The sequence below is a fragment of the Elephas maximus genome, chromosome 4 (genome assembly GCF_024166365.1).
Source record: "Elephas maximus indicus isolate mEleMax1 chromosome 4, mEleMax1 primary haplotype, whole genome shotgun sequence".
In the NCBI taxonomy this organism is placed as follows: Eukaryota; Metazoa; Chordata; class Mammalia; order Proboscidea; family Elephantidae; genus Elephas; species Elephas maximus.
Window position 1 is genome coordinate 46197653 of NC_064822.1, and position 12783 is coordinate 46210435.

The 12783-nt window shown below is 38.3% G+C and overlaps 1 protein-coding gene across 14 annotated transcripts in view; it reads right to left on the reverse strand.

The window, feature by feature from the left end:
* Positions 1-12783, reverse strand: part of CELF2 (CUGBP Elav-like family member 2) — a 587695-nt gene that overhangs the window by 11708 nt on the left and 563204 nt on the right. For 10 of the 14 annotated variants that reach the window (XM_049885073.1, XM_049885069.1, XM_049885072.1 and 7 more), the window contains one exon: positions 7302-7433. In XM_049885073.1, coding sequence (XP_049741030.1) covers positions 7302-7433 — 132 coding nt within the window. The remainder of the gene's footprint in view (positions 1-7301; positions 7434-12783) is intronic. The other 4 variants (XM_049885071.1, XM_049885074.1, XM_049885076.1 and 1 more) reach the window with 1 other exon arrangement.

The window sequence follows — 12783 nt, forward strand, 5'->3', positions numbered from 1 at the left end:
GCTTTTCTAAACAGTTACAGGATGATTTCAGGGACTTGGATCTCGGCAATAATCCAACTGATTAAGAATTAAGGCTTGGGAAGAAATGTAGAGCCTTCCTCCTAACTGCAGGGAACTGAGGCTGCTCATTCAATATCAAAGGCTAGAAACTGAATGGTGCAGTTTCAGTAGCAAATAGTTAACACACACACACACACATGAATATTAATCAGTGTACATGTACTGGGGTCTCTGCCAATGAAAGAGCTCCATGTCATGCTTTTCAGTTAACTGATGTGACACCCGTGTCTGTAAGCTGGATCTTGGCTATTAGCTGATGTGAACTGGATGTTGGCCAGCATATTTTTCTGATTTTAACTTGTATCCTGGCTGCTCTTTTGCACGATTACAGTTGCTGACTATGTCACATTTTCCCTGAATACTGAATCAAAATAAGCAACACTTTATACTGTGTTAACTTTCATCATGAACTCAGGAAATGGAGGAGGTGACATCACAATTATCTTCAGTTTCCTTTACAATCAGAAATTTTTTTAAAAAAGATCTGTTTCTGGAAGAACTTACTGAATGCCTTAATGTAAATGTTGAAGGGATCAGGGCTATTGATTAGAGATATAAAAGTTGCAGAGATGACTGTGAAGAAAGCTAGAAAGAAGACTAATGAGAACAGAACAACTGAGATAAGGATGTTTGGAAATTACACAGAGGAACCAAAGACCAGATTCACCTTAACACTCCTGTGAGCATTACTGCTGCCATCCACAGGAGGGAGAAGGGATGGGAATGTTCTCTTTCCTCCATTATGTGCCTCTGCTATTTTGACAACTTCATCTCTTACATTAAAATGACAGCAATCAAGACAGCAATCTGGCCACAGCTTAAGGGCAGAGTAATCTCAAAGTGCCTCAGGTATGAAACCCTCCCTGGGGGGCTTGTGGAAACAGAACTGGGACTTGGGTGACGGGCCACTGAATACATTCTCCTCAGGACAGACAGAGGACTGGGGTGGTGATGGCAGTGAGGAGAGTCTGAAGGACATGGGAATGGATTAACAGCCAACTGAAAAAAGAAAATGATTTCAAGCAGACCTGCCAAGTACAAACTAAGCTAGAAAGGTGCTGGCCAATAGAGGTCCTGCTGAATCTACTTTAAGGTTTTGATTATAAAGAAGTCTATTCTCTCTCTCTCTTTTTTTTTTTTGTTCCCCAGTCATGCAAATAAGTGCTTTTAAAGAGCTTGGAAATAGTTTGTCCTCCTAATTGCTGTAAACAATTCCTCAGACACCAACTAATCACTGTTACCTCACTGCCTCTTTTCTTCTCCTCCATCCCTTTTCTCTCATGGCTGATTAAGGGGTGGGGAGTAATTTTTTTTTCCTTTATTGGCCTTATTTCATCCTCACTGCCCAACCCCCGCCAATATTTATGTCAATCCAAGGAAACAATGTTTCTTTTATGAGAGAAATGAGAGTGTGTAAAACAGCTCAGGAGAGACCTGGGCAGATTTAAGTTCAGTTGGTTTCATTTTTATCAAGCTGTTCATTAATAACGGGTAGGGATACACAGCAATGATTGTGAGAATGGTGCAGGACTGAGCAGTGTTTTGTTCTGCTGTACATAAGGTCGCTATGAGCTGGAACCGACTCGATGGCACCTAACAACAACAACAACAGGGATACAGATGATCGAGTCATGGTGTCGACCCTCTAGGAACTCAGATTCCAGTGTGGGAAGAAATTCTAGCAGAAGAGTGAGTATGGACTTGCCACTCTTCTTTACATAGGCCCCAAGTGTGTGCTCTTAGGTGTGCACCACCACTTACAGAAGAACTATGTGTGGCAAAGCTGCTTGACAAATACAGGCTGAAGACAGAAGCCCCACTAAGACAGATGTTTTAGTGTTTACACCCTGCCATTCAATGGGGGTGGCTGAGAGTGCTACATCTCCACGTTATCTCGTCAGCTAAGGGTCTTGGAGTTTTCATGCCCTGAGATGACAAGATTCTTGTAAATGCCATCCTGTGATGTGTGGCCTCCATAACTCGACTTCTCCGGAGGATTAGATATATGGGTAGATTCAATCACAATGGTCGCTGCAACCATTAACTCTCTTTGCCCTAGTACATGGTCTTTTTATTGTTCAGGCCAGGAGAACTGTCTCCGTCTACTTCTAGCTCTTTCACCCTCTGGCCAACAACAACAACAAAAAAAGTTCCCCTGAAACACAGAAGCAGAACGACCTCTACGCTCCTCAAAGACTGGATGGATATTTTAGGACTAAATAAGAGTCCTATGAGGCTTGTGGGTCTAGCAAGTGACGTTTCAGTCTGTCCTCACACCCTTCTTGGCTACACTTCATGATGGTTGACTGTTGTTTTGGGACTACACCTCAGAGTAAGTTTGCTTTCTGAAGAGTCCTCCGTTTGCTTCTGCTGATTCTATGCACCCAGGAGATAGTCATGGCTGGCCTTATCTGCCTGGGGCTATGAGGTAATAAGAGGAGGCACCAAGTAAAGGGGTGTAGATACCAAAGGAAGGATTACTCAGGGACCTATGCAGGTAGGACAGGGAGGGTTGGCCTCTCAGCCAGGGCTTGCCTCCTTCATGGGATAACCAGGCATTTGGACAAAAATAAGGGTAAAAGTTCTTACGAGTGCATTAAGAATATTTAAAAATCAGTATTTCTAACATCCTGGAAAATCTGGAGTGTGTGCTGGCCAAATCCAAAGTAGAACAGGTAGCTGATTAAAAACAAAACTCAACCATAGAGTCGTTTCCAACTCATAGCAGCCTCATAGGACAGAGTAGAACTACCCTATAGGGTTTCTAAGGCTATAACCTTCACTGAAGCAGGTGGCCAGGTCTTCCTCCTGAGGAGGGGCTGGTGGATTTGAACCGCTGATTTTTGGTAAGCAGCCAAGCACTTAACCACTGCGCTACCACAGCTCCCTAGGTAGTTGATTACATGGAGGATTTAAAGACTCATCATAAGAAGATGTCAACTTTTAGGAGTTATTCCTGTGACTTATTTGGTGCTGTATCTTTTTATTCTATATTAAATAATCATATCAAAGTTAACATTAGTCAATTCAGCTACTGCTGCCTGATAACCTCTAAAAGTTCTGGACAATAGAAGGAGAGGTTTGAGGAACGTTAAAGTTAATAAAGCGCTTCTGCTTGAAAGAGTAGTGTTTTTCTATGAAAAGGCCAAATGGCTCAACCATTTCTTCTCATTTAATCTAGATTCCTATGCATGCTATTTAGATGAGGAAGGCTGGAACAAAATAACGGTGTGTCAAACCTTAACAAGAGCAAAAAAAAAAAACAAAAAACAAAACCAAACCCATTGCCATCGAGTCAATTCCAACTCAAAGCGACCCCACAGGACAGAGCAGAACTGCCCCATAGGGTTTCCAAGAAGTGCTTGGTGGATTTGAACTGCTGACCTTTTGGTTAGCAGCCGTAGCTCTTAACCACTACGCCACCAGGGTTTCCTTAACAAGAGCAGGTCTTTGTAAATGGCCTATAAACAGTGCATATACTGATTACTAAGTGCTTAAACTTAACTGCTCTCCAAAGGTCCTCAACTGACTGAGACCCAAAGAGCTATGAGATTGCTGGTAATTTTGTTAAGATGACATAGAAAGACCTATCCACATGTATGAGTGTGAACATTTCTTTGTGGCCACTATGGAAGGGCACAAAAAAGGAAGCATCAGGGACACAGCCCTAAGCAGGCTAAATTTATTTGCAAGCCACTCTGCTAAGTTTTCTACTAAATTAAAAAAAAAAAGCAAAAGTGAGGGATGTGTTAATATATTCTGATAGATTTGTAATCTATTTACTGGGATAAGTTTTCCTTTGTATGGATGGACTATATCCTTCTAAGCTGCAAGTCGATAAATGAGAATTTAAGTATAAAATGTCTAGAACCAGGGTAGGTGAACCCTAATATGCATAATCTGTGGAGTTTACATGTATGGCTGTGTATTGGGATTCGTGCCCAGGCATATGTACCTCAGTGCACGTATGTTTACATATTCCAAGAATATGGATTAAAATAGTAATTTCACATCATTAACAAAGAGTGACAACACACAATAATATGCCCCAAACCTCTTTTCTCTACATAAAATGTTTCCACAAATACTATGCATGAGGCATTTGTGGCTGGTTGTACTCAAACCATAGTAATTTTAAGCACTATATGGTAAGCCATTTGGTAGAATTATGCTGTGTAAACAAGGAAAATAAGAATGTCAGTTGCCATACACTTAAATACACAAAGTCAGATATAGACTCTTAGGTGGACATATCTGTAAAAAGTATTTTCATCTATTAATACATTGATATTCAAATATTAATATATAATATAAAACATGCCTAAAGAGCCCTCAAATAATCCAGAAGTGAAAGTCCCTCACATTCCTTACTTCTGCTATTTCTTATTTTTGCTTTTATCTTTACAATGTTGTACAATTTTTCAGTCCTTCATTAAAAAACATATAAGGGAATAAAAAAGGATATCAAGATCAAATAGTTTAATTTTGCTACTTGTCTACTAACCAAAAACTTCATTTTCAGAGGTGTGTGTGTGGGTGGAAACCTATGGCAGAGAAGAAGGTAAAACTTAGGATAAGATGAGTTTGGGAATTAACTGTGGATTCCATTTGCCTTTTCTTCCTGTCCACGGAAAAGAGCTGGTTCTATTCAGAAATCCAGAAAACTCTCCTATGGTGGCAAGTAATGGTTCCTGGGACAGAGTGGGTAGGATGTAACAATGATATGGAAGCTGTGATCAACAACTTTAGGAACTGACTCTGTCCAGGTAACTGTTTGTTGACTACCTTCTTTGAGAATCATCCAGTAAGACAGGTAATTACCATCATTTCCTTTGAGGAAAAATGGTCTGGAAGAGGGCACTCTGTGTTAGAAGGTTTTCTTAGCATTTCATGTGAGTCAAGTAGCAAACGCTAGCTCGAAGTCAATGTTAAGACAGTAAAATGGCTCTATGCTAGTAACACTTATCAAATATCAGAAGGACTATATTTTCTTTTGTGCATGATTTTATATAAAAAATATAGTTTAGTTTAATTAAACATTTTGCTGGTTCATACTGTCTGGGAGGGGTTACTTGAAACCTGAAGTATTCTTTCCTAATTTCTCAAGAACTATAAATGCCTAGCTAAGCCCAAGGCAAAAGATTAAAGAAAAAACAAAGACGATTCAACCCTGTTGTCCTTGCCAGAAGCAAAATTTACATAACACAAGACCCCACACAAGAACTACTCATGGTTTTTCTGCCATTTAATAAAGTCTCTCCAATAATGATGGGAAAATCCCAGCAATGTACAACATAATAGGATGGAGAGGAGCTGGACAACATGGACAAGAGGACATACACAGAGCAATCATGAGCACGTGCTGAGGAGGACAACCATTCCCACTGGCCTGTTACTTTGCAGACCAAGGACAGGCGGGCGATCAAATCAAAGTCCTTGTTTTAGGGGAACTAGGTCCTGGGGCAAGAGAAGCAGCATGAAGAGATGTGTGCAGACACACACATCCACAACCTAGGTGAAGGCCAACTGGGTTCGAGCTTCTGTAGAACAAGGTCAGAAAGAGGAGCTGTACCAGAAACAGAAGTCAAAGCAATGAAGGCTCCTACTTGGCTGCTGGTATAGGTGAAAACTGGAATAAAGCATCCTGGCTTCATGTACTATTTGCCAATCAAGAGCCATCATATCTGGAAGGAAAGCTGTGTTTCTTTTCTTCTTCTTTTTTTTCTTTTTGGCCTATGTTCAGATATAACTCAGTCCAAGTTTTTGTTTTTTTTCCCAGAGCATCTAAATAAAAGAATTTAATAAAACCTGAAAATTTTCTACTTCTAAACATACTTTCTTATCAAGATTATAAAAGTCAGTCTTCATTTGAATGAGTTTTAGGTTCTTTTTAATCAAATAAATTGTAAAGGCTTTTTTTTTTGAGTTGTAAATTATGAAATTACTGGGATTTTTTACTTAATTTTTTTTTTTTTTTTTTTACTGCCGGATCATCCTTTAAAAACAGTTCACTTATTGAATCATGGCTTGAAATAGGGTAACTTGCCAAGGATCCCTTTATTAATGCTTAAAATGGGCATGTGGTGGGCTGCCTGACTGTATGGTAGGTAATTAACTACATCTCAAAAAAGCTGTGTTGGCTGCCATGATCCTGCTCTTGGCTACTCTCCGATAACCAGAGGAAACTCAACTGTGGGAAAGGCAATGGTGTCTCCTTTGTGGGCTGAGGATCAGTTTTCCCTAATGAAGGAGCTTATACCAAGCACAAGCCTAAAATATGACTTCCCTACATAGATTGAAAATGATAGAAATAGGCAGGCTTCCTAGGATGGACCCTAGAGTTCTTCAATGAGTCCCAATTTTTCAGGACTAAGTATACTTTGGAAACCTTGGTGGCGTAGTGGCTAAGTGCTACAGCTGCTAACCAAAGGGTCAGCAGTTCGAATCTGTGAGGCGCTCCTTGGAAACTTTATGGGGCAGTTCTACTCTGTCCTGTAGGGTCACTGTAAGTCAGAATTGACTCAACGTCAATGGGTTTGGTAAGTATACTTTTGCAAGCTATCTGGCTGAAAACCTACTTCAACCTGCCCTGGTAAAATGATACCCCTTTGGAGATTCACTATGGTGGAGTGACCCATGTCTATGGGTGCTTAATGGAGATTCCAGATGATGACTTCCAACAGTGGCTCCTCTCCACTCAGCTTCATTTCCTTTTCTCCAAGACCTTGTCTTTTTTTTCCCCCTGTATAACTGTCACGAATCTCTGGATTTTACAACTAAAAGGTATGTTTGAGATCACATGATCCAACATTCTCAATTTTTTAACAAAGGCTTTGAGGCCCAGAGCGGGGGCAGTGATTTGCCTAAGATTCCACAGTTGATTGGTAGTAGAGCTGGAACCCGGACCCAGGCTTCCTGATTTCTAGTTTGTTAATTTTTCTATTACAGCATACTGCCTCACAGAAGACCAGAACAAAACCAAACCCTGAAAGTATGTGTCAATCTCAGGAATCTATGAATAAGTACATACATTATATATTTGAAGAGAATCTGGGGGTGGTGAGTGGTAGGGTGTTTTTAAGACAAAACGAACCTGGACAGCTCTTGCATTTCAAAGCATGTGCTCCTCCATCCCAAGTTTTAGTTCTCCCCGTGGAGTATTCTTTTTAGGTCATTTCTGGCAGACCATTTTCTGTGGAGAATTTGGGGGAAGGCTGTCCACCAGAGCAACAAATACTCACTGTTGATGGTACCTGCTAGTGCATTAATATTATTCAATCCAACAGTGGCTCCAGCCAATCCTTGCAGAGTCCCAAGAGAGGTCAAGGAATTCATGGCTGCACCTGCAGTGGAATTGGGGGTTGAAGCAGCCACTGAAAAAACAAAAGGAAGACAGAGGAAAAGGAGGAGAGAAAGCACAAGATGAGTGAAAGCCAATTGAACTGCAAAGGAATCTGTTGTAATCACAGCACATGGAGCTGGGGAGTCATTTAATTCCTAAGTCTGTGAGCCTCACTTCCATTTTTGGTGTGGACAACATATGGGATTGTACTTGTGGCAATTCTGACATTTAGATTTGGTGATTTAAAAAATCATCATAGTTCTGTTTCGTCAGTACAGCAGTTCATTGCTGGTTAGTAGGGAAAATTTGCAAATACAAGTCCAAAGGGAGGCCTGAGAGGCCAATCCTTCTGGGCAGGCTGATCTCTCATTAGCCCTACTGTAGCAGGGCACCTGTCAGCTAAGCCTGCTTATCAGCCAGGTTAACAAATGACTGGAACTCAAGGGGGTGGCTGGGGAAATAGAAAGGCAATTCTTGATTTTTTATTGTTTATATTTTTTCAATTTTTTTTTTTTTTTACTTTTTGTTAATTAACTTTTTTCTTTTGAGATAATTGTAGATTCACATGCACTTATAGGAAATAATTTAAAGAGATCCTATGTATTTTTTACCCACCTTCGTAAAACAACTATAGTACAATATGGCCATCAGGATATTGACACTGATACAGTCAAGATAAAGAACATTTCCAACATTATAAAGACCCATCACATTTGTTTCCTTTTTATAGCCACATCCACTTCTCTCCACCTCTACTCTTCCTGAAGCACTGGCAACCACTAACATGTTCTCCATTTCTACTAAATTTGTCATTTCAAGAATGTTACATAAATGGAATCACACAGCATAAAAGCAGTATAGGATTGGCTTTTTTCACTCAGCGTAATTCACTGGAGATTCATTAATCCACAGTTTGTATCCGCAGTTGGTTACTTTTTATTACTAAGCAGTATTCCATGGTGTGGATGTACCAGAGTTTAACCATTTACCTGTTGAAGAACATCTGGGCTGTTACTTGGGATAGACCCCACTTGTCATGATGCGTTATCTTTTTAATGTATTGCTGGATTCAATATGCTAGAATTATTTTTGCATCTAATTACACGAGGCATACATGAGAGCTGCAGCTTTTACTCCTTTTAATGTCTTCATATGGTTTTAGCATCAGAGTAATGCTAATCTCAAAAAACGATTTGGAAAGTCTTCCCTCCTATTTGATTTTCTGTAAGTTTGGACTGAGTACTTTTTAGTATTTCATTTTAGCTTCTCTGTTAGCTTATTTACTGTACAGGCTATCCCCAGGTTACGAATGAGTTCCATTCCTAAATCTGTCTTTAAGTCAAATTTGTACGTAAGTCAGAACAATTAGGTATGGTTCGTATCTAACGTCAGTCAAATGTTTGTCTTAGTATATAGGGTACTTTTCTATGCATAAAAAACATTAAACATTTCTAGATACACTGAAACATCTTTAACATAATAATACTGTAATAAATAATAATGTTTTGATGCACATTGCTAAGTAGTGCCTGATGTTACCATGAACCATTGTATGTACTCAGTTCGGTTTTGAAAAAAATCACGTATCCTCCTAAGGTGGACCTGAGACTTCAGGACCGAGGTGGTTGGTGGTGGTGATAGACAGGCAGGTGATATGAGATGACACTGTTTTGGTTAAACCCTCTCTTCCTTCCTCTATCCCTCTTTATTTTTTAAACAACGGCTTTATTGAACTATCATTCATATACCATAAAATTCACGCTTTTAAAGTATACAATTCAGTGGCTATTAGTATGGTCACAGAATTGCAGAACCATCACCACTATCTAATTTTAGAACATCTTTATCACTCCAAAAAGAAACCCCCCATTAGCAATTGCTCCCCGTTCTCCACCTCCTGCCCCCAGACTGGCAACCACTCATCTACTTTCTGTCTCTATGCATTTGCCAATTCTAGATATTTCATGTATCGGGGACCATACAATAGTTGTTTTTCACTTAGCATAATGTTTTTAAGTTTCATCCTTGTTGTAGCATGTATCAGTACTTCATTCATTTCTATCGCTGACTAGTATTTCATTTTATGGATATACCACATTTTGTTTATCCATTTGTCAATTTTCGGGCCATTTGGATTGTTTCTATTTTTGGCTATTATGAATAATGATGCTGTAAACATTTGTGTAGAAACTTTTGGGTAGACATATGTTCTCAATTCTCTTGGTTATACACACCTAGGAGTGAAACTGCTGGGTCATATGCTAATTCTATATTTAACATTTTGAGGCACTTTCAGACTGTTTTCCAAAGTGGCTGTATCCCCATCCTTTTTGCATTTATGATTGCTTCTGTAAATAGTATTTCAATTAAATTACAATTTACTGACCTTTTTCACATACATTATCTTACTTGATCCTGGGAGGGAGTCACGAGTCAAACTGAATTTTGACCATTGCTTACAAGAAGTACTTGGTTCTTTTCTAGCTGTGAAGTCACTGTGAGTATGTGAACTTTTTCTCCATCCAGGATGGCCAGGAAATTCATCCATCCTCCTGGAATGTTCCTGTCCACCTGGAGCTCATCCCTGCTCTGCCTTCAGAGACCACACTGTATTGCTTACAGTGTACCTTTCTTGGGAGCCCTGCCCACAGAGGCAAGACCAAATTCACAGAAAGGGTATTCCCCGCTTTGTCTCATTTCTGTTCATGTACGATATTAGTTTCTGATACACCTTAATGTGTCACTTAGGTATTTTTTCTCTTTTTCAAAGAAAATCATATATAATCAAGTCAATGTTTCAAGTCCTTTTATATTTGAAACTACTGAAACATACACAAAACCTGAGACAATATCATGTAACTTCCAAAAACTCTCATTCAGACTCTAGAATATTTGAGAACCAATCTACCCTCCCTCCCTAATATATTTTAAAGCAAATTTCAGATTTATGTAATCTCACCTCTACACACTTTAGTTTGCAGCTCTAAAAACTATAGACATTTTCATTTAAAACCACAAAACCATTATTACATCCCAAATTAACAATAATTCCTTGGGATGATTACTTGAAAATATAATGGATTTTTTCATATCTATGTACATGAATGAGATTAGTTTTTAGTTTTCTTTCTTGTATTATCCTTAGTTTTGCTACCAAGCGTTCACTAGCCTCGTTAATGGTTTTGAGCAAGGGTAAGACTGAGATTATTTGTAACTTAAATGTTTGGTAAACTTGTCAGTAAAAATGGTCTGGGCCTGGTGCTTCTTTATGGGATGATTTAAAAATACTGACTGTATTTCTGATTGTTATAGGATTATTCAAGTTTACTTTTTCCTCTTGGATCAGTTTTAAGTTATAGCTATTTAAAAAAAGGAATGTGTGTATTTCACTTGTTTACAAATTTATTGGTGCCTGCCTGTTGCTGTTGTAGATGCACTTAAATTTTGTGCTATTTGTCCTCCTGCCTTTATTCATTTTTTCTCTCATTTCTTGCCTTCCTTTGTCCCCCCTCCCCATTCTATTTTTCCCCTATACTACTTTGGAAGTAATGATATTTCTACTCTTTTATGTATTACTATAAAAGTTTTTAACATTCATGTTTACCTCATGAAACTCAAAGTTAATTTTTATCTTTATTCTTTGTCAGAACAAGGACTGGAATACTTTAACTCTGATGAGTCCTCTCCTAACCCATGTACTAGTGCTGCTACACAGTTTAGGTCTACCTTGATTTTTATGTTCAAATCAAATGATTATTATTATTACTTTATATAGCATTTATTTAGATTTGCCCACGTTTACCACTTTCTTTGCATATTATTCCCTCTTCTTTCATCTTGGGTCATTTCTCTTTTAGTTTGAAGTATACCCAATAAAACTTCCATTAGTGAAGATCTATTGGTGAAAAAGTCTCTTAGCTTTAGTTTGTGAGAATTAACTTATCTTTTTGTACTAATCTGTGAAATATATATATATTTTTGATTTTTGTCTTTTATTAGTTCTGAAAAATTCTCCATCATTAAATCTTTCTATATTTCTTTTCCCCATTTCTCTTTCTCCTTTCCTTCTGAGCTTCAATTAGATATATACTAGGTCTATTCCATGCTACTTAACCTCATATTTTCTATTTCAGTTTCTCAACTCACCAAATTCTCTCTTCAATTATATCTAACCACTGTTAAACCTATCTATCCATTAACTTTTACATTTTTATTATCATATTTTTCATTTCTAGTTTATTTAATCAACATACTTAGTCACTTTTTTATAATCACTTGCTTTTTACTCATTTTAAAATACTTTTTATTTATATAAACATATTAAATGTATTTTCTTTGTGTTGTGTGCTAATAATTCCAATATCTGAAGTCATGGTCGGTCTAGATATGCAGTCTGTCTAAATCTGTTTCTGCTGCTTCATACTCCTAGTGCTTGGTTTCTGTGTTTTGTAATTTTTGATTGTGAGCTCAAATATCTTTAAACTTTATTTCTGAGCATTCTTTGAGTCCTGGGTTGAAGATGGGTCCTTTCAAGGATGATTTATATTTGACTCCTCCAGGAGCTAGAACAAAGTACCAGCTGGGGAACACTTTAAGTTCACGTATTGGGGGTTTCTGTTCACGCAGTCAGAATAAAATTAAGTTACAAACTCATGGGATGGCTGGTTTATTGTTATAAATCTTCAGGGGGAGATTCTTCTAGTCCTACTGAGCACCAAGGTTTGAAACAGGCATTTTTCCTTATAGTTCCCTAAAGGAGAGTATTTCTACTTTATCCTTGTACTGAGGGTTTAGTTTTTTTTTGTTTGTACAATTATGTGGGGTCTTCTATCAGATGCTATACCTTGAGTGGGCCCTGCACTTTGTCTTGTATTCCTTATGCACTGGGAGGCTTTGGAAACAGAAACTCTAATTTATCTGGTACACCAAGCACCCTTACAGTGCAAGTCACCTTCAGTGAGCTACTTACTTCTCAGGCTCCCCCTTTTACTTAGTCATTTACCTCTGATATTTCTTACTAATTTCCCAATTATTAATGTGGTTAAAAGTATTAAAAAAAAAAAAAAGTAAGCATTTTTTTTTTCCCCAGTGTGAGCATCTCTCTCGGTAATTTAACCTACCTGACTGTCAGAAACAGAAGACCATCACCTGGGCTCTTTTCCATGGATTATATCTGACGTTAAGCTACACGTAATGGTTCCTATATGATTGCTGTCCCAGTGAAGAAGGGGTAAAAACTATCCGTAATGCATGTTCTGAATCTAAGCTAGCAATAAAGTCCTGAAAATTTTCACACAATTTTATATGGAAAAGGAGAAACATCTCTGAAATGGCAGCATGGAAATATTTGTGGACTCTCAGAAAAAACCCCATAACTGGTG